The sequence below is a fragment of the Medicago sativa genome, chromosome 7, assembly GCF_051527215.1.
Source record: "Medicago sativa cultivar Bolivia chromosome 7, Bolivia_mono, whole genome shotgun sequence".
NCBI lineage: Eukaryota > Viridiplantae > Streptophyta > Magnoliopsida > Fabales > Fabaceae > Medicago > Medicago sativa.
In genome coordinates this window covers 55,168,370-55,190,422 of record NC_140755.1, presented here as the reverse complement: position 1 = coordinate 55,190,422, position 22,053 = coordinate 55,168,370, and the positions used below count along the sequence as shown (strand labels likewise).

The 22,053-nt window shown below is 35.6% G+C and overlaps 3 protein-coding genes and 1 long non-coding RNA gene across 5 annotated transcripts; 2 read left to right on the top strand and 2 right to left on the bottom strand.

Annotated features, from left to right (window-relative positions):
* Positions 1 to 5,475: 5,475 nt before the first annotated feature.
* On the bottom strand, positions 5,476 to 7,499 carry LOC146906868 (heat shock 70 kDa protein-like). Its single transcript, XM_085730676.1, has one exon. The coding sequence runs from the start codon at positions 7,411 to 7,413 to the stop codon at positions 5,584 to 5,586; it is 1,830 nt and encodes a 609-aa protein (XP_085586802.1). The 5' UTR covers positions 7,414 to 7,499; the 3' UTR covers positions 5,476 to 5,583.
* A 2,811-nt stretch (positions 7,500 to 10,310) lies between these two features.
* On the top strand, positions 10,311 to 10,745 carry LOC146906867 (uncharacterized). Its single transcript, XM_085728979.1, has one exon. It carries the CDS (start codon positions 10,311 to 10,313, stop codon positions 10,743 to 10,745), a length of 435 nt encoding a protein of 144 aa, XP_085585105.1.
* Positions 10,746 to 12,167: 1,422 nt separating this feature from the next.
* On the top strand, positions 12,168 to 13,944 carry LOC146906866 (uncharacterized). The gene is made up of 3 exons (XR_015020620.1): positions 12,168 to 12,356; positions 13,329 to 13,431; positions 13,536 to 13,944. It is a non-coding gene; the product is annotated as an uncharacterized LOC146906866 (long non-coding RNA).
* A 1,727-nt stretch (positions 13,945 to 15,671) lies between these two features.
* LOC146906865 (uncharacterized) lies at positions 15,672 to 18,413 on the bottom strand. Of its 2 annotated transcripts, XM_085729585.1 has the most exons (6): positions 18,146 to 18,413; positions 16,838 to 17,090; positions 16,637 to 16,748; positions 16,177 to 16,520; positions 16,003 to 16,087; positions 15,672 to 15,897 (listed from the first exon to the last, which is right to left on the bottom strand). In XM_085729585.1, exons 4-6 carry the CDS (start codon positions 16,490 to 16,492, stop codon positions 15,732 to 15,734), a joined length of 567 nt encoding a protein of 188 aa, XP_085585711.1. In that variant the 5' UTR covers positions 16,493 to 16,520; positions 16,637 to 16,748; positions 16,838 to 17,090; positions 18,146 to 18,413; the 3' UTR covers positions 15,672 to 15,731. The 2 variants fall into 2 exon arrangements, with proteins under 2 accessions (XP_085585711.1, XP_085585712.1); XM_085729586.1 differs by having other exon boundaries at positions 16,177 to 16,748; positions 16,838 to 17,123.
* Positions 18,414 to 22,053: the final 3,640 nt, after the last annotated feature.

The following is a 22,053-nucleotide window of genomic DNA, read 5'->3' as shown; positions in this document are numbered from 1 at the left end:
CTAACAATGAATGGTTGCGGGTAGAGTGGATTCAAGGTGTGTTTAGAGTGCGAAGAAGTAAATGAGTCGAAATCACGTCTTTTTATAACGTATGACCTTGCTAGTGCAATTTGATATGAGTGTTCAAGTGGATAGGTGTGATGGTGGTGCTTCTAGATAATCCTAAAACTTTGCTTCAATTTTTTGCGGGTTAGGGAAGAAAAGGGAAAGGGTTAAAAGGTTTTCTGTTGATATGGCACACAGTTGTGTGGCAGATTTGGAAGGTAAGAAATTATTGAATCTTCAACTCAAAATTGACTTCGGAGGGAGAGGTTCCTGATGCAATTAATATCATATCTTCTTCTTCTTCTTCTCCTTCTTCCCTTTCTCCTTCTCCTTCTCATCCTCATGCTTCTCCTTCTTCCCCTTCTCCTTTTCATTCTCACCCTCCTCCTTCTCCTTCTCCACCTTCTCCTTCTCCTTCCTCTTCCTGCAAAGCTTGGTTTTACAAAAAAAAAAATCAATTGATAAAAGAAATGTTTCACCCCATTCTAATCCTTTGTTTTTTTATAAGCTTGGAGAAAGGACAAGCATCAAGAGGTAGCACGTCATCCCAACTAGGTTGGCATCCCGATGGACCTCCATCCTATGCCGCCAAACAAAAAAAATATTAAAAAAAAGGGGATTTGTAAAAAAAAAAAACTCAAGACAAGAAAGAAAAAGGAAAAGAAAACCAACAAACTTAGGGAATCTGTAATAGGCAGACCGCATCTGTTCCGAAAGAAATAAAAATTAATACTAATATATGAAACCAAAATAAATCTTTTAAAGCTACTCTTGTGTTCGAGTTACCAATACCTCTAATTTTTTTTAGTAACTCTTGTGTCCGAGTTACTAATCCTTTGTCAAAGCTCATATATATTATTAAAAAAAGGGGGGAGTGTATGGACCCATCGTCGAAACGATGTCGAGAGGTTGTGAAAACGGCGAAGGCAATGATATAACAATAGGAACAACCGGAGAGAGCATCTAACTTTTCCGAGGGCGCATTGGACGTCGAATCCAACCTCGACGATTTCTTTATAGCCCCCAAACCTACTTCTTTGGACACAATAAATAAAAATATTATTTTTGCATTATAAAAAAATATATTGTGGAAAGACAGACACATTAGTGTTCATCTTTTTTTTTTTTTTAAGAACCTTAGTGTTCGTCTTGACTAAATATATTTTTTTTAGGGGAAAGAATAAAATATATTATTAATTATAAAATAAACGACAAATATGTATATTATTCTAAAAATATTATATGGCAATAATATATTTTAAAAAATATTTCTTATAGTTTTTCCATGACTAAAAATGATTAAAAACTCATTAATAATAATTGAAAGTGATCGTACCTGATCAGAAGGTGACTGCCGGTGCTTTGAATGCGGTGGTTGTGATGGTGGTGAAATACGTTAGAATGCTTCTTGGAGCGGATGTGGGGTGTGTACCTCCAAGCACTCCGACGCTCAAGTCAGTAGAGATCAGAGAGTGAGGGTTTAGAGGCCCCTATTTATAGAGGTGGAGGGTTGTAGAGCCGTTGTAATGGCACATCTGGCTCTGGCGGTTACGAAATCGTGGGAAGTGTAACCGCCAGAGAGTTTATTGCGGGAACGTGCAGAGAGACGTTGTGGCTCGTTTGAACCGGTCTCGCTCGCTCCGTGCACCCGCCTCGCGGAAAGGGTGTGTGTCGCAAGTAACGTTGCCAAACGTGGAGTTTGGGTTTTGGATTGTATTGGGCCTTAGAAATGGGCCAAAGATCCTTTTGGCCGGTCCAGAACAGTAGCCCCCCAAGTCGTTGCTCTTGATGAAGAGTGATGACTTAAGTGCGGGCGTTTTGATCTTTCGTGGTCGGCCACAGGAGGAGATTTGTCTCACGTGCTCTCTTGTCCGAAAGTGGAATGAGTCTTGCTTCGCCAGACATGAAGGTATCGCCGACTTAAGGAACTGTTTGCAGGGATGGTCGAGTGTTATGAGGACTGGGCGAGCAAGTGTGCGAACGGGCTTGCTATCCTCAAAACTCCACTTGTCCTCTAGCTGAGTAAGTTTGCCCGAGGGATGAGTCATGTTCGGTCTTCGAGTATTTGGTCGAAGCAAGATCAGACATGAAGATTCCCTCGACAGGAAGTTTGGTCGAATGTCATTCCGCAATTAATGCCCACGTCTCGAGAGAAAAATTGAAGAGACATGACCTTTGGTTTCTGCGTGACACGTGTAAAGGCTATTATAGTACTTGAGTACCTATAATCTGCAGGATGTTCTTGGTTTGTGTTTCCAAGGTGTCATCATTACCGTTGATTTAATCCTGACGTTTAGAGAACCGCTACGAATGATCAGGACCCTTAGACGGATGGCTTGATTTAATCTGGACCGTAAAGGTGTCATTTGAAAAGAGAGTCGTACGTGAAGAGCTGTATTGGATAGAGCTTCGCGACTTTTGAGTGGTTTTATGAACGAGTATAAATAGTTCAAACGTTGTTTGGAAAATCACTGTGTTTCATTTTCTCAGAAACTTGGAGATTTTTTCCCCAGAGTCCTTTCAAAGGCGAAGTCTGTCCGAACCTTCAACTTCTCACTTTCAAGTCCAGTTCATCCATCGTAAGAGGTAATGCTCTGATGACTCCCTTTCTTCCGTTTTTGTGCTTTTGATTTTCTTAGTTTCTGTTTTTAGAAACTGTAGTAATGCATGCTTTTAGGGTAGAAGTTACTCCGACTCGGTGGTTTCCGCCGTTTGGCTACGGCGGTTTCCACCGTGCATCAGGAGTTTTTAAGATTTGCTGTCTATTTTCTGTATGTGTTTAGAAAAATGTTGGCGACAGGTTTTAGCTTCCTTCATAAGCTTTGGGTCCGTTCGCCGAGAGTTGGTTCCCTCGATGCGTGAATTAGATATGTTGCTTCCTTTTACCCCTTAACTTTTAGCGGTGGCGCTCGACCCCTTCCTCGCCGTGGTTGACCTGATGGGTGAAGGAAGGGTGGATATGAATGTTGAATTCACTTTTTTCCTTGCTTTTTCAGGTCTTTTATGGCAAACGAGGGAGCTGTTGCGCCTGCTGCTTCTTGGCTGGGAGAAGAGCCTTTGGAAACGGAATCCGTTTTTGCTGCTGATGGAGTGGGTGAGGTTCCTTTTGGGACCATCGGCGGAGTGGAAGATTGGGAGTTGATTCTTCCGAGCACGTCTGACTGGGTGTGTTCGGAGTACGAAAACTATGTCTTTCCCATGTATGAAGTAGTTTTCAAAGACATGGGTTTCCGGCTCCCTTTTTCTGACTTCCAGCGAGAGATGCTCTGTTGGACTAAGTTGTCCCCTTCTCAAATTCATCCCAACTCTTATGCCTTTATGAGGGCTTTTGAGTTGTTGTGTGACTACCTTCGCATTCCTGCTTCCAAAAATGTCTTTTTCTCCTTCTTCACCTTGCAACGGGGCGCAGATTGGGTTTCCTTTCGTCAGACCCAGAAGATGTTTGAGATATTTGCCGGGAAAGTTCGGAGTTTCAAAGAGAGTTTCTTTTTGGTTTTGCCGAAGAGTGTGGCCGCTTTACATAATCTTTTGGAAGTTGTGAAGAACGGTGTTCCGGAGCGCCGTCCTTTTTTCCATTTGTGTTGGTCTCAAGACCACTTTGCCTATGAGACGAGGGATTTTAGTCGAACCTTCGCCAATCTTACAGAAGAGGAAAAAGGCTTGCGTCAACAACTTTGGGCGTTTGTTTAGTCTCTTCCGCGGAGGATCAAGATTGACAAACGGGGAAACCCATTGATGAGCGCGGACGGGACCCAAGTAACAGAGGCCCGCCTCATCAATACCCATGAGTTGTTGACTTCTGAAGACTTTGAAGATTGCCTTGGTAGTTTATACTTTCTTTTCGTCTTTCATCTGCTTGCCCTCTTGCTTTATTCTTGTTTTGTTTCCCCTATCTGATGAATTTTCCCTTTCTATGTTTTGTAGGAAAAATGAAAGATTTGGGGGCTCTTGTGAATGCAGCGAGCAAGAAGATCTCTGCCAAGAAGCGACATAAGAACGTTCAGTCCTTGGAGCACCTCATAGCTGGTTCTGGTCCCGGCTCAACCTCTAGTCCAGTGGTCGACTTGGAAGGAGAGGATCCTTCTGAAGAGCTGGTGCAGGAGTCTGTGAAGTGGCAGAAAGTAGGAACGCCCTCTGAGCAGCCGATCACGCCGATCAGAGCGGTTCCTGTTCGTTCCGAGAGAGGAGACTTCCACGGAAAAAAATTTCAAAATAAAAAAAAGGTCAGATTTTTTGAAAAAATTCAGATTTTTTATTCAAATTTTTTTTATAAAATATTGGGAAAAAAATCATTTTTCCACGACGATGGCAAACCCTCTATATTTGCATCCAGATTTTTAAAAATTTAAATTTTTTCCAGAATATTTTTTTAAAAAATCTGACCTTATAATTTTTAAATTTTTTTTCTTCGTATTTTGAAAATTAAATTCCAGAATTTTTTAAAATATTTTTAATTTTAAAAAAAAAATCTGATTATATTTTCTAATTTTAAAATTTCAAAATAAATCATATAGTTTTTTTTTTCTGATTTTTGAAAAAAAAATAGATTTTTAAATTTTTTGGAAAGAATCCGACTACTTTTCTGTTTTTTTCTATTTAGGAAAAAATCTTAATAATTTTTCTTAATTTTTAATTTTTTTTCGATTTTTCAAATTTTTGAAAAAAAACATGAATATTTTTATGATTTTTTTATTTTTTAAAATTAATTTTCAAATATTTTAAAAATAAAATCTGATAGTTCTCCATCATTTTGCTTTGTGTGTGTAAGTTTATAATGGCTCTGCCATTTCGTCTATCTACCAAAAGAATAAATGTATTATGATCTAAATATAATGGCCACCGTTATGATTCTTAACAAAATGAAAGATATTAATCTTTCAACTGCCTAATAGTAAATATCTTCAGCCGAAGTCATCTGATACTTCATACACCCTCCGATCATTGTTATAAGAAAAAATTAAAAATTTAAATCCATTCAACTAATGATGTATACAACGTGCTTTCATCTAGCATCGTTTAGCCAATCCAGTCGGTGATGAAATATTCTTTTCGCTTTGGCTCGGAACTTTGGGAATTAGTGGTAAGATTTGTTTCTTCTTATACAAAATGAACTATATTTCTTAAATTGTATTAAATTGTCAAAATGCCTTTTTTATAAATAAAAATGCATATAACTTGGGTCAACCGGAGTGGTAGTTCTATCTGTTCAACAAGTATATTTGGGTCCATCTTAATGAATTTATGGTCATCTAAGCTACTCAATTTTTCTAACTACTCATCAAAGTCACAGAAAACTTCCTAATATTGTACATTATTTTATTGCAATTAATCGATTGCATTGCACACACATCATCAGAACGTAATTTTAAACTCAACATTTCTTGCATAACGATAAGTCATAAACGTAGGATAGAAGAAATTCACCATAAATTAGAAAAGAGAATTTCATAGACACTAATTGATGAACAAAGCTCAAACAATTTTACATTGCTTCACACTCAAGACACTTGTTCTTAAATCTTTTACCTAGCATCACAATTAGAGAAACTTCATACTATTTTCCAACTCCTGCTTCTTGAATTCAAACTCATCAATTTCTGCCAATTGGTTTCTGTCAAGCCATTCTATACTTTCCTCCACTACCTTCTCAAGCTTCTTCACTCTCTCCCTCATTTCATAAACATAATTCTCAAACAAGTTCTTTGCTTTCACCTTCTTCCTAACCTCCTCATCCTCTACCTTATACTGCTCGGCATCCCTCATCATTCTTCTCATCTCTTCAGGACTAAGCCTTCCCTCAATGTTGGTGATAGTGATCTTCTTTTTCAACCCTTGTGTCTCATCTTCAGCAGTAACTTCCAAAATTCCATTAACATCAACATCAAAACAAACATTGATATTTGGAACCTTTCTTGGTACTACTAAAGAGCACCCTGCTGCTGAGAGCTCAAATTTACCGAGCAAAAAGTTGTCCTCGGTCTTAGCATGTTCTCCTTCATACACTTTGATCAATACACTATCTTGATTATCAGAGGCGATAGAGAATACATTCTCCTTTTTCGTAGGGATCATAGTATTCTTCGGAATCAGAACAGACATGACACCACCTTTAGTTTCAACACCAAGACTAAAAGGCATAACATCTAACAGCAACAAATCTTCAATTTTCTTGTCTCCTTCAGTATTCAATATTGCTGCTTGAACTGCTGCGCCATATGCTACAGCTTCATCGGGATTAATGCTTTTGCAAGGCTCTTTGACTTCGCCGTTGACTCTAAACATTTCCTTCAATAGTTGTTGAATCTTTGGAATTCTAGTAGACCCTCCTACAAGAACAAACTCATGAACTTGGCTTTTACTAATTTTTACCTCAACCAAACACTTTTCCACAGTTTCCATGCATTTTTTGAACAAATCCTTGTTTATTTCCTCAAAAAAAGCTCTAGTAACAGTGAAATGTAGATCAATCCCTCCACATAGTGAATCAAGCTCAATAACTGTTTGTGATGATGAAGAAAGTAACCTCTTTGCTTTCTCGCATGCTGATCTTAACCTCCCCAAAGCTTTGGAATTCTCACTGATCTTCAAGTCCTTCTTGTACTTTCTATGAAATAATTCAACAAGACGGTTCACCAAATTGTTATCAAAATCAACACCACCCAAATGAGTATCTCCCAAAGTGGCCTTAACCTTGAACATTCCTTCGTCAACGGTCACTAAGGAAACATCAAAAGTTCCACCACCAAGATCAAAGACAAGAACATTCTTCTCGCCTTCTCTCCACATTTTCTTGTCCAAACCATAAGCAATAGCAGCTGCAGTAGGCTCGTTGATGATCCTCATCACATTAAAACCAGCAATTTTCCCTGCATCTTTTGTAGCTTGTCTCTGTGAGTTGTTGAAGTAAGCAGGAACAGTGATAACAGCATTGTTCACTTCTTCATGATCATGACCCAAATATGTTTCAGCAATTTCCTTTAACTTAGACAACACCATGGAAGATATCTCTTGAGGTGAAAAATGTTTTTCTTGGCCTTTGTAATTGACAGCAATCACGGGTTTGTCTTTGTGGTTTGGAACAACCTTAAAAGGCCAAAACCTTATGTCTTGTTGGACTGATTGGTCAGAGAAGCGACGACCAATCAAACGTTTGGCATCAAAAATGGTGTTGTGTGGATTTTTGGCTAATTGGTTTATGGCAGCATCACCTATTAATCTTTCAGTGTCGGTGAAGGCAACGTAAGAAGGGGTCACACGGTTCCCTTGGTCGTTTGGAATGATCTCAACACCATTGTTTCGCCACACTGCAATGCAGCTGTAGCTTGTACCAAGGTCAATGCCTATGGATTTGCTTTTTCTTGTTGCCATGGGACTTACGACGAATTTGAGAGGAGAGAACAAAAGAAGAAGAAGAATGGTGTCTTGGTTAGTGAACTGAGAATATGGATCTGATTGATCAAAAAGTAGTAGTATCTATAATTATAGGCATAGAAATTGTATAATTACTATGAGAGGTTTGGTCATGTATTTTTTTTGTGTGCACACAACGTAGTTACGTAGCAAAACCATTAATCTTACCTTCTAATCATGACTAACGAACCAAAACGAGTGGACACAATTATTGGTGCGAGTGTCTTCAAGTCTAGAGTGAAGTTTCTGAGAAAGAGATAAGAAAGGGACAGACACTAAGGTGATAAAGGCAGGCAACTAATGGATGAAGCACATATGTTGAGTCCATATGTCACGACAATAAGTGGAAAGTTAAAGTCTAACAAAGTCTTCCACTAGTGTCACATCAATATATTATAAACTCTAAAATAAGTTTAATTGGTGCACACATGTGAATAATGAATTCCTATACACCATGAACCAAAAATCATAAATGTTTTATTCATTAATTATATAATAAACATAAGGGAAATGTTAACAGGTGGTTAAGGATATTAAAAAAGGAAATTTTATAGTCATTAATATAATGAAAATTGTGTAATTAATCCATAAAAAGTTAAAAAAAATTCGTTTTTAGTAATGCTTTCTTTTTATGGTGTGCTTAACCAGTGCCCCAGGGGCACCGGTTAGCATGACCCTAAACATAATTCTTTTTCTATAAATGTACAGCTGGAAAAAACTATTAATTATACCTTACTATTCTAAAACATCCATGTATTAGAAAATTAAACCGAAACATGTAAATATAAAGCCAACACGAGTTATTTTAAGCAATTAGAAGTAATTAACACACAACAAAGAAAAACAGCTAGAAGTAAGATGTGAATGCTTGTAAAAAAAAAAGGTAATTGATGTCAACGAAATAAAGATTTTCCTTTTTATTTTTTAATTTATAATCCCGTCATTTATTTTATTGGAAAAACAAAGGCTCACATTGAAAATATAAGACTTTAGATACAAGTTTATAAAGAGTGGCTTTCAAACCAGTTTTATGAAGTTGTGTCAGACATAAGGGAAAAATTCTAAAATAGTATCAAAGTCTGTTCTAGATTCGGTGAATCATCTTGTAACAGGTTTTTGCTATCTGACAACCAAACATTTATATTCAAGCATCACATTCAATAGTTTTGAGTGTGTGTGTTTGTTAAAGAGTTTCACATTGGACAAAAGATTGACATGAACATGTGTTTGTTAATGGCGACACATTCCACAAACCGGGTTTATAAGGATGAGTTGAGACTAATATAAAAATCTAATATGGTATCAAACACGTACCAAACACAATAGTGTTGGGTGTGAGAGGTGCATTGAGAAAAAACGGAAGTCTCACATAAAAAACAAAGGACACTAGATAAGAGTTTACAAAGATACATGTATCACCTTATAATTTGATTTTGTAAGGTTGTATTAGATCCGACGAAAAACGGTGTTATTGATCTTCTCTTTTATTTTACTTAATAGTATGTGTTTTGTTATTGATCTTTTTTGTTTGGTTGTTGCTAGTTTTACTCCGTACATTAAAATATTGGTGTAAGTTTTATTCGAACTCGGAACAAAGACATGTATTTTTTTTTTGAGGAAAAGAACAAAGACATGTATTAATTTTGTTTGAAAATTGTAAATATGAAAATTGTATTAATTTTGTGTAAAAAACGTGATATTTTTTTAAGAGAGGTTATGTTTTGATACATGTGAAGAACGAATTATACAACATTTAAGATTAGAGTATTACTTTTTCCACCCTATGCCTTTCCTCGCGTGCCCTATTTTTTTTCCAATTTTACCCCTGGTCCGGATTTCGTATTCCGGATTGAATTGTTAGAATTTTTCAGATGTTTCCGGATTTTAAAATCCGGAATAGTATTTTAGCAGAACTTTTGCAATTTTAAGCTTTACAGTTCGTAAAATAAAATGCGAATAAAAATAATAAACAGAAATAAAAAGACTTAAGAATAAAAAGAAGTCATTTTATTAATATATGAACAATACATTACAATAATTTTCAAGCTTTTTAAGCTTATTACATAAGATCCTAAAACTATTTCTATACCAGTGGCTCCAGCCACTCGTGGAGAGGAAAGAAGGTGGGAGGAAAGAAGGTGGGAGGAAAGAAGATGGCGGGGAAGAAGAAACCAATGCTTCCTGATGGGATATACCAGTAGCATTGGTGTTGGTGGGAAGACAGAGGGGGCACAGGGGCTCTAGGGAACAAGAGACCATGATGGTCAACATGACACCCAGGCAAAACAACCACACACCCAGACTGACCCCTACCTTATTGACCGATCATATGACCCCTGATGGATTTCCAAAGAGATCTCTTTCTATGAAAGACCAACGATGGAAACACATCGTTGTAGAAGAGGAGAAGAGAAGAAAGAAGAAGGTGTGAAAATTTTTGAGAAAATGTAGCCTATTTGTAGGGGGTGAAAAGAAGGTGGGAAGGTGGTAAAAACCGGTCAAAAAACATGTAAAAACACGTTTTTACACGTTGACCACCGCCCAAAACGTTTGAAAAATGTTTTCTTTGTGGTGCAGACCATCGGCCAAAAGCTTCTGGTGCAATCCGGAATATATAATCCAGAATGCACATATATTCCGGAAAAAGACGATAATGGGGTGTACCAAAGGGAAACTTCGGCCTTTGTGTATGGTGAGGGTTGGTTCGGATTTTAGAATCTGGATTGCTTCAGCATTGGATTCTTCTTTGTGGCCCACATTGCACCGACAATTTTTGTGGTCCACAGCGCCCAAATACCTCTATAAATAGGGGTCCCTAATTTCATTACAAGTAAACTACACCAGAAAAAAAAATCATGGAATTCCCTGGCTTTGATCCGAACACCAAGCTAGCGGCAGTCTACTACAACGGTGGAACACCACCCCTTCTATTTAGGATTCGCGATGATGTCACCCTCTCCGGGCTGAAGGATGAGCTGGATCAAATCAACCGTCAACTCAACCACACAGACACGAGGAGGGTGGTCAGTGTTGAATATCAATGTCCATTGTCCTACTCAGCCGGATCTCTTCGCTTCAGCCGGATGAAACTCACAAACGACGGCGACGTGAGAACCATGTTCTCTGTCTTTGGTCAGCACAGCACTAGAGGACCGATCGAGTTGGACGCTTCGTTAGTTAGATATGCTGAACAAATTCTGAAAAGTTTGCACCGGCCCAGGAACTACGAAGAGATCAGGGCTCTGCTGGAGGGACTAGAGGATGAAGAAGTTAGTTTAGATGATCCGTGATAATGTGTTATGTTTTATTTAATCGCGTGTTTTATGTTGTTTTAATTGCGTGTTAGTTATGTGTTGTTGAATTAAGTTGTTGAATTATGTTTTTAATAATATATATTATTTAAAATTTCATTATGTTTTAATTTACGTCAAAGATGTTCATTTAATCAATAAAATAACCAAAGCTATGCGTTCCGGATTATGAAATCCGGATTCACATAGGGCATAAGTGTATTCCGAAAAACGAAATCCGGAATGCCTCAACATAGGATTCTTTTGTATGGACCACATTGCACCAAGAGTTTGTGTGGTCCACAACATCCAAGGACCTCTATAAATACATCCTCTCCGGTTTTCACCTTGAATACCATCACAACACACAAACACACCAAAGAAAACCATGCAAATTTTTGTCATTAAGCTGAGGATCTTTCTTATGCTGTCGCGAATGGATGAGTTAGCTCTCTATTTGACGGCATGATGAAGATCCTCAGCATGCTGTAAAAAATATATAGATAGTCCTTGATGTCTCTTTGATAGATAGGTAACTCAAAAATATCAAGAGGTTTCTATGAGTTAGATCTTGCTGCCTGCCAGATGAATATGTCATTTGGGAAGGCAGCAGAATCTAACTCAAAGAAATCCTCTTGAAAACACCTTGCCTTTCTTCATTGTGTTGCAGATCTAACACTCCAAAGAAGAGGTTCTTATGAACTCGATCATGTTGGCCTGCCGATCATAACATGTCAGTTGACAGGCCGGCAGGATCGAGTTCAAAAGCTCCTCTTCGAACACCTTCCCAAAAGATTCATCATTTATGTTATTATGGTTTTTTTTAACTGTTTATTTGTCTTATGTTGCTTTTATTTATGTTATGTATCTTTGATCTATTTTTTTCCAAGGCATTCGCAACGAAAACGATCCAAATAAAGGGTCAGGTGTAGTTCGGACTATATAATCCGGAACAACTGCATGCACTCCGGATTGTATTTTCCGGAAACCCTCAGTAACATTTTGGCCGGTGACGTTTCACCAAAGGGTAGGCCGGTTAGTGGAGTTTGAATGCATTTTTTCACGGTTTTCAATGTGGAACACGTTTTATTTGACTGTAATTAAGACCTATGACTTATATAAGGCTATAAAAAGGCTTGGATCTTCAAAATTTTCCTTCATTCTTCTTCACCTCCTTTCTTGCATTTTCTTCAATTTTTTAAAGTTTTTTAGGTAGCTTTTAGGAGTGTTTGTGGTGTCATGGTCATTGTTGACAGCTCATACGACCCCTGCAATTGCGTTGCAGCTTATGCGGGGATCGTATAACGGTCAACAGAGACCGTTGACATCAAAGAAAGGCCCAAAATATTTATATCGTATTTGTCCGGATTATGTTTTCCGGAAACGCTAACAATTTGGTCCGGATTACGTAATCCGGACCAGAGGTATTTTTGGAATTTTTACAGGGCGCGTGAGAAAGCAATAGGGTAGGAAAAGTAAATCTCTTCACAATAACATTTCTAATGGAACTGTGACCAACAACTCAGTGGACCCATTAGATGGTGTGGTTTATGCCAAAACCTTGGCATGCACTTATCTTCACTAAGTGGTTTTAATGAAGCTGGCTCGCAGGTAATCTATTTCTTCTAGGTTTCAATAAAGTTAATTGTATTAAAGGGTTTCACACAATTGTCGAGCTGGACCGTCTGATCGAGACCGGAGATTTATGTCCTAACTTTTGTATTTTAGACCTAATTTGTAAAGTTAAAATGTGGACCATCTAATCATTGATAAAAAAATCCCAAATTGTATGAATTATTATAAAAGTGAATTGTATTCCCTTCATTCACTTAGTTTCCGGTCTGAACCGTCAAATCAAGATTAGTGGTTCACATTCCGACTTTATATTTTAGGTATAGTTTATAAAATTCAAACGTGGACCGTCTCAAAATAACTCGAAAATTCAGATTGTGTGACTGTGTCAAATATGTGGTTTTTAGATTGAACCATATTCAATTTTTTTTTTTTACCATTCTAGTTTCAAGCACTTTTTTATTTAGGGTTAAATATGTTTTTAGTCCCTATAAATATGTCAACTTTTCGTTTTAGTCCCTCTAAAATTTTCCTTCAACTTTTAGTCCCTATAAAATTTTCAATCACTACTTTTGGTCCCTATTTTTAATTTAATTTTTGTATTTTTCAATGAAATTGTGCAGAAATGTGTAGAATATTCTAAATAAATTTCCTAAAAAAAATTAGAATTTTTTAACAAAACACAAATTAAAATATGAATTTTTAACCGTAAAAGATATAAAAATTCATATTAAATTCATGTTTTGTTAAAAAATTCTGAATTTTTTTTGGAGTGATTCTTATAATATTTTGAATTTTTCTGGAAAATTTTATTAAATTATATGAATTCTACATATGAGTTTACATTAAAAGAGGGACCAAAAGTGAAGATTGAAAATTTTATAGGGACTAAAAGTTGAAGGAAAATTTTAGAGGGACTAAAACGAAAAGTTGACATATTTATAGGGACCAAAAACATATTTAACCCTTTTATTTAACTATTATTAATATCCAATGATTTTCATTTTTCAGTATCCATTAACATTCTCTGAAGATGACCTCAACACAATTGTTCAGATGGGATTTGGACAAACTGACAATAGAAAAACACCAATACAATTTCAGAATTTGAACGGTAATAAACCAAACATAAAAAAGGTATATGTTAATATGATATCATTTTCAATAGGCCTTATAAAAAAAATTATGTTGACATCAACTTGTTTTGTCCAAATGCAGGCACAAATCAACTCCCCTTATGAAATTAAGCTTTGATCACCATTCATTACGCCTGAATTGAAGCAAAGATGAATAGGAACATTGCTGTTGTACACATCAACAAGAAATTTAATTGGAACAACCCTATGTATTATTATTAAGCCATTATTATTATTATAATTAGGACTAATAGAAGCCTCTTTTGTCTTCATGTTATCCCTTTCTTCTTTTTCCTTTCACTTTCCATGATTTTAATTTTTTATCTTGGGGGTGGTTTCTTTTCAATATTATTTTTTTTAATTTTTGTAAAACTATTCACTGTAAAATCTTTAGGATCTTGATTCTGTATTCTGTTGGTCCAGATTCTTATTATTATGGCACCAATTGTGAGATATAGTGCTAATTAAAGGAGTTTTTGTACCACCTATCATTATCCCTCTTCACTTTGTCAATTATTTTATGTTTTGTGTATAATTCACACATCTAATCAATTCATAAAAAGAATTTTGATGGGTCTTCATCAAATTCTCATTATAGGTCATGTCAATTAACCTTATGCTAATATTTGTTGGTAACCAGCTGTAATATATAGTGTAATAGTGGGATCCTATTAATTTAAATTTTTTTAATTTCAATGATCATGACATTTGGTAATTAACTTGTGCTGGGGTCAACCATAATTTCTGGCATTTTCTTGATGTTTTTTACATGTAACTTTTTTAGGTTCACCAACAGCGGAAGCTTCTGTACCCTTTCACTATCTTTTTACTATATGAAATAAAAAATAAAAAAAAGGATAAAAGGAATAGAGGATTAGAGATTAGAGTTATAAAGTTATAACCACCCCTTTTAAAATAAAACATAATTTTTTTTAACTAGTATTAAAGGAATCCCATGTTGGCACAGTGTTGAAATTCTGAAGAGGCCTAATGAATCATTGAGCTTTATAATTTCGGCGCCTTCTAGGGTGAGCGACCTTGATAGGTCTCTCACGGTGAGAGAGTGTTATTAACCGTTAGATTGTAAGCTTTCAAGATTGTTATGATGCACTACCAACACCTTATCAATTTCCATTCTCAATCTTCTCTTTCTCCTTCTTCAACTACTTTAGTTTTCCAGAACAAATCTTTCTCTCTCCTTGCGATAATCAATCCATAATTGATTGTGAAAATTGACAAGGAATTGGAAAACAAAGGAAGGGGATTTGTCCCAGTTCAAGATTAATATAATGAAAGGAAATTGTAAAAGAAAAAATAAATAAGCTAGCTAATTAACTTGTGTTCCTTTATTAATATCCAAACAATGGATTTTCTGCTTGTTCAATTGCATCTTCTGCAAAAAAGAAAAATGGTGTTTGCTTGCGGTTCCTAAAAGCCCCAAAAGGTGGTTGAGAGGTTTGAAAGATGTGTGAAGCTTTCGAAAAATCAAAATTTTGTCACTAAATTTCATTTTTTTTTCTTTCTTAAACTATTAAAACTTGAATCTTTCACACTTAAATTGGTTAAATAAATTCATTAAGTTTTTTTTAAAAAATTATCTCATTACTCTTTCATGGAAGCGCGTTGGTATTTCAAAGAAAAATATATTGGTTTCAATGGCAGTGCTCCAGATCAACGGAAGATGCGTTCGACCAAGCTTATATGTCAACTCTGTTTGAAACTCATGTTGCTGCCAATCTGAATTTTTGGGTGAGAAACAGAGAAAGAAGGTTGAAGATGGAGAAGAGAGAACAAAGTGAAAATTTAAAAGTATCCGGTGTTGTTGGTGTATGTTAACAATCATAGAATTTTAATATCTGACCGTCAAAAGTTGTTTTTTTCGCTTGCTCACGGTGGGAGACCTGTCAAGCTTTCCCACCCTAGCCTGAGCCTATAATTTCACAACTTTTATTATTAACTAGTTACAAACCCGTGCTTCGCACGGGTTGAATAACGTATCTTGTAAAAAAATTGTTCCAAAGGAAAAATGATCAAATTAAGGAATATTGCCCAAACATTAAAAATATTTATCAAAATATTTATGAAAGCTCTATCAAGTCTTGATTCATGAAAAGAGGATATACTTTGTTCATGAAACTAGGAAAACATGATAATAATTAAGATGAAACTAATTGGAACCAATGCAGGGTAAATGGCATAGAGATAAATTTGAACTTCATTGAGTTTCTTTCTATTTTTTAAAGAGTTTCACTTATCACCTATAGAAGTTGAGATTTGATTAGATAGACTTCTTTATATAATTGGTATCACTCTCCCCAACTTCCTTCGATTCTGCAATAGACTTCTTTGGATGGAGATGCAAGAAATCTTCATCTATTGATGGTCTACCCCTCAGACCAATAAGCGGCACAATGGAGCTGCTTCCAATTGAATTAACATCCAAACTGATATTGGGGCGTAAGCAAACACAACACACACATATTTAATTAACGTGTATCAGAATCTAAACATATATTAAAAACCACAACAATCCAAAAAAAATAACTAACCCTTTCTTAAACTCAGCAACCTCTGATATATCCGGATTGATCATAATTCGGGTAGTATTCATTACATTTTGCAGGGATGCATTCTCTACAAAAATTCAACCAATGACAAAACTGATAAGAATATTCATACATTAAAATTTCAAAATGTTTAGAAGAAATAGACCAAAAACACACCTCTGAAAATCTTCACTTTTGCAAATTGCATAACCAGCACATGCATAACCAGCACAGGCACACCTTCATCAACTTTGGCCATGAGTTGTTTCAAGTGATCCACATAATCTCCAAACAGAGCAGTCTCACATTTCCCATTTGTGACAAAAACCAAACAAAAGTTTAAACGATGGTCCCTTCTATAAACAAAACGAAGATAAATCTTGACATGCCTCGTAAAATAAGATATCATCCTGTGATCAGTTAGCTGAAGCAAAATCATCTTGGTGATCTTCCCATCCTTAATATACTCCCTTACCTCCGATATTACAGTCATTAAGCCAATGTCATCTAAACAGGAAAAACTATTAAGAAAAGAAAGAGGTAATCATAATAAAAAAAATGAACAATAACAAAGGGAAGCATAAGGAAAATAAGCAAATTAGGAAGAGATGTAGATAACTCTATGAAAACAACAAACCAATCAAATAATTGTTGTCCACAGTTTGATGGTTAACCTCAACTATATTAGTCAAAGTTAATCCAAACATGGGAAGCAAGGGACCCTCAACAACATTCACTTTGGTCCTCACCTGAAAAAACAACTTATAAGTACTGGTAGTTGTCCTGTAAGAACCACTGCTAGGAGCAACTGAAAAATAGGACATCTTATACACCTGACCTTCAACCAACTTCTTATGGAAAAGGTACAACAATTGTTTTCTGACAGTCGCGTGAATCTTAACACCCTTTTTAGATAAACAGACAAAAAGGCGTTAAAACAAAATATTAAACAAAACCAGATAAATAGCAATACAAACCTAGCCTTCTCATCAACAAACACCATCTCAATCGAATTGATCTGCCCTGGATGAAGAAAATTTGGCACCTCCCACAAACGAACAACACGAAGCATGAATCTCCAAGACCGATCCCTTCCAGGAACAACATCAGACAACAAATTAAAGCTGCAATCAGACTCACACAGTTATATGATTGTGCACATTTTTATCCTTTTTCTAAAGTCTTGTAGAATGTCATGACGTTTAGGCATAAAATGAACTAAAAATCAAGTTGAAAGAAAAAAGATATTAATATTTGTTGAATTTTTATGGTTGTGCATATTGTTTATCCTTTTTTCTGCCATGAGATTTCAATTCATTAACCATGGCAATTTGAGAAACAATGGCAGAATGTGAAAAAAGAGTAAACAATACAATATTTTTGCAACAACAACACACAAGAGCATGCTAGAGCAATAGCCGCAAAACAATTATATTGTAGTGAAAGAACAATATGAAATGTATCAATCAAATTCTCTACTGAATCAATCCAAAAATAATTATATAAGTAATGAAGCTATTCATAAACTGTGTGTAGCAGAATTTGTATCTAGCAAGAATAAATTTGTGGTAGAAGTAAAAAAAAAATCCTGATATGAATAACATAGCTATGGCTTGCCACGGTCATTGCAATAGGAGCTAACATTGATAAATTTTGGAATGATATGAATAAAAAATTTGTTCGAGATATTCAAATGATTAAAGAAAAAAGATACTATAAAGGTGATGTCAAAAATAACATGTACTCCTAAGTAGTGTAACTAATTTAGTGTATTTTTTTTAATGTAGGAGCAATGGTTGATGACAATTCAATCAGGTAGTTGTCTTCATTCCAAATTTATGACCATATAAAATTTATAAATGAGTAAAGATATCTTGAAAATAATCCCTTGCATTATCGGTAGTGCTTTGAATTTGAGTACATCCACTGTCAAGTGTTCTGCTTATGTAGCATTTTTAGGTCTGGAAAGCACAAACAATATAAGAGTATTGTTTTATCAAACTTATAAGTCAAGATTTTTAAATAGTGGTTGTGATAACAGTGGAGGTCGCAATCGTTGATGTCATAAAGAATGATGAAGCTGGTGTAGCTTCAAATCGCAGAGACATAAAAAACCATGATGTATTGTAATAATAGATTTTCTTACCATAGCCTTGACATACAAAAGCACCAGAAGTAACACACAAAAATTCTTCAATCTCTGAACTCAACGGTGCAACAACCTAACAACCCTCTTCAATCTCATTTTCCTACTGCAACAACCTAATTCAGAATATCAGAAAATTTCTACTGAACATCTATCAAAATTCATGACAACACAAAACATAAAACATGCAAAGATGCAAGTGAAAACATCATCACAACACAAATCCACAATCACGGCACAAAATGCAACCAAAGTTCAAACCGAAACCCAAAAAAAAATTGGAAAGGGAAAAACATCAACATGCAATCGAAGACACATAACAATGATTATACAAATAACAAATAAAGTTAATTTAATCTTTTTTTAAGCAAAAAGGGTGCAGATGGAGAACCAATTGCAGCACCTGGATACATATATAAAAGGAAACAAGTACAAAAGGAGAAGGGGGACCAAGACCAAAACCCTCTCAAGCGAAAAAAGCTAAAAGAAAACAAGAAAATGAGAAGAACAGAAACCAAAAGGAAATAGAAAAGAGCAAGAAAAACAAGTCAATTAGGTAACCTACCCTTAGAGCGGGTATTGTGAACCTGAAAACCCTTCTTCAAATTCTTTTTCCTGGCCTTTGAAACCACTTCAGTGAAGGGCTCCTCTATAGTAGCAGCACGATTCCTCAGATAATTGATAGCAGCCGCTCTCTCTTCCTCATCGGTATACACCTGAGGCCCAATGTATGTAGCTTCGTTTCCCTTCCAAACATATTGCCTCAAAATCTCCAAGTCGTGAGCAACTCTGGGATTTAAATTGTCATCAGTGACAATTTCATTCGATTTTGTCACTGGATTACTCAAATTTGTCACTTCATCACTCCATGAACCAACCAAGCGCATATCAGGATAATGCTCCCTTTGATGTTCATTGTTAGTTGAAACAGACGAGTTGGATCCAAAGACATCATGAATAGCCTTTTTACAACGCTCTTCACTAGAAGCACTCAAATTCTCATTATCGTTGGCACCAATGTTATCTGGATGCAAGGCGTCAATACTCACAACTTCACCATCAACAGTGGCTTTCAGTTTAGTACTATCAACAAATCCTAAAAGAGGATTATTATCAACGCATGCTTCAGTTGCATTTGCTACACATTCAACTGATTCCTTTCCCAAATCTTTCTTCTGAACATGAATAGTTTTATTTCCCAAACGCTTATGTTTCTCATGGGTGTCCAATTTCTCTTGAACCACTTTTACAAGTTTGCAAGACGAAAAAGTGTGACCAATGTTACTACAATGCGAACAAAAAAGTGGCAGATTTTCATAATGAACATTAACCAGAAAAGCATAACCTTCTCTTTCAACCCATAATTTATGTCTAATTTTAGCGGATAAATCAATGTCAATTAGAACTCTCGCAAAATGACCAAAAGATATCTCTAGAGGGCACTTACTTGTTGCAGCATCCAGAATAATTGGTGTTTCGAGACAACTAGCAATTGCAAAGAGAATATTGTGACTCCAATATTCCTGAGGCAACTCCAGTAAACGAACCCAACATTGCATTGTTGTTTGTTTGTGATTGTTCGCATTAAAATCTGGAGTCCAAGCAAATAGTTTGAGAAAACCAGGCTTTAGACTCCAAGAATGCATCGCACGAACCTGTTGAACATCCTCAGCCGAGGAAAAAACAAATTCATAGAAACCTCTTCCTAAAGAAACGATAGCCCATTGACTTAAAGGCTTCCATAGATTATTCAATTTCGCCCGCAAGACTTCAAGTTTCAGGGGAGTGTCTCCTTTGGACAGAATCAACCTTCCATAAAGGTGATTTTTGCTCGATTCAACATTAACCTTGTAATCCTCTTAAGGGATTTTGACAGCGAGGTCATCTCCTTTTAAACTAGGCTTCGGAAATCGAAAATGAGGGGTACCACATGTTTTACCCAACACTTGAGCAAAATACTTTGCACTAATATCCTTCACATTATCCTTCACATTAGGAACAACAACTTCTTTGAAAGTCGCAACACGAATGAATTCATTGGAAACCGGTTTTTCAATTGGACCAGCAGCCAAAGCCAAACCATTTGATAAGTTGGAATCCAACATAGCCATACACAAAGGTGCCCCAGCAAGTTCAATCAAGTTCAATTGTGAGCCAGAGTAACAAGTCTCTGCCAAGGTAACGCTATACCGTAAAATCAACAAAACCCAGCAAAACCCCAATTGAAACAAACCCAGCAAAACCTCAACAAACCTCACAAAATCAGAACTTGAAACAAACCCAGCAGTCAAGAATCGACCTAAAAACTCACCTTGAGAAAACCCAAAAGCGATTGGCAGATTTTGACTACAGTAGTCGTAAACAAATTCATACCAGATCGGAGTTGAACAAAGCTGAGCGAGCAAAGATTGGCTAATTTAATCATGATTCTCAATTAATCAAAGGAAGAGGAAGTAACCTTTGATGAAGACGAAACCGAAATTGGAGGAAGAAAATGGTGGAGATCGGTATGTTCGACAGCGAGATCGACGGTAGAGACAGCGAGGTCGATGACGGTGAGAGCAAGATCGCGGGTGAGAGAACGCATTTTTTTTTAAGATTCTATGAAAATTAATATAAAATTTTGAATATATTTATAAATTGGATAAAAAAATATGAGGTGGCAAGAAACCAATCCTCATATTATTGAATTACCAAAATGCCCCTATGGAGGGCATAATGGTAAAATCAGCTAGTATTGATTTTAATAAATAGTTAAGCTCTGTTTAGTAATGGTATTTTACCACGAGCTTATAGCTTATTTCACGAGCTTATAAGCTATTTTTCAGAAGCTATTTCAAGTATCGTTTGAGCTTATAGCTTATAGCTTATCATTTTTTCTTCCATCTTTACCCTTGCTATTTTCTCTAAAAACCAATTCTACCCCTATAGTTTTAAATAAAATATCTATGTTTTTTTTGTAGATAGAAGAAATGGCAAAGCCATTATAAACTCACACACACAAGTGAAGGTACCGGGGTTCGAACCCTGGTCATGGCATCCGGCCTAACAATTTCGGCATTTTGCCAGTTGAGCTAGGACTTCTGGATAAAAATATCTATGTTTTAAATGCTCACAAATGAAAGATTTTTTTTTTAAATATTCGTTTTTAATGTTACATTTCATTTTACATTTTTCTAAGGACATTTAATTGTATATAAGTACGTTAATTGTTTTTCGAACGACGTAATTTTTTTTTGTTTGGTTAAATTCTTTGCACATAAACTGTACCCGTTACATTAAATTTGCTCGCATCTAGTTTTATTTTTATTTTTTTCAGAAAGACTCACGTCTAGTTTAATTGTTTTTTTTTACAAATAGTTTTATTGTTATTTTTTACGTCTATATAATTTACTTTTTTGTTATATTCTATCATTATATTTATTTTTTTACAAAGTATACTGAAATGAAAATAAATACTAAAATATAAAATAAAGATATATTAAATTAATAATTTAAATTAGCAAATTTTAAATACTTAAATATTAATGGATGCTAATTTTGTTATACATTAAGAATGTCTTTTTATGTCATTTTACATTTATCAGCTAATTGAACCGCTAATTTTACCAAACACTTCAATTAGCTTATCAGCTGTTTTATCTTGGTTTTTGGGTGTCAAACATTGATTACGTTTGAACCTTTCTAACCGGTGATATCTTATTTTTTCTTGAGAAGGGAAAAAGTAAGCAAAACCCTTGAGAATCGAGGTCCGGGAGTTGTTTTCGCTACGGGAAGGTGTTAGGCACCCATAACGACTATAGTATCCTATAGGAACCGTCTTTAATTTCTACGCGCGCGCTTTATTTTTTAAATGGTATTTGAAAATGTTATTTACACCTAAAAGTTACTAAATGAAGAATTGGAGG

Excerpts from the sequence above, each read along its gene's own strand:
- LOC146906868 (XM_085730676.1), bottom strand. The coding sequence starts at position 7,413 with ATGGCAACAAGAAAAAGCAAATCCATAGGCATTGACCTTGGTACAAGC.
- LOC146906867 (XM_085728979.1), top strand. The coding sequence starts at position 10,311 with ATGGAATTCCCTGGCTTTGATCCGAACACCAAGCTAGCGGCAGTCTAC.
- LOC146906865 (XM_085729586.1), bottom strand. The coding sequence starts at position 16,492 with ATGACTGTAATATCGGAGGTAAGGGAGTATATTAAGGATGGGAAGATC. Across the intron at positions 16,088-16,176 it reads AAAAGTGAAGATTTTCAGAG|AGAATGCATCCCTGCAAAAT; the intron begins GTGTGTTTTTGG and ends GAATTTTTGTAG. Across the intron at positions 15,898-16,002 it reads GTTGCTGAGTTTAAGAAAGG|TTTGGATGTTAATTCAATTG; the intron begins GTTAGTTATTTT and ends CCCCAATATCAG.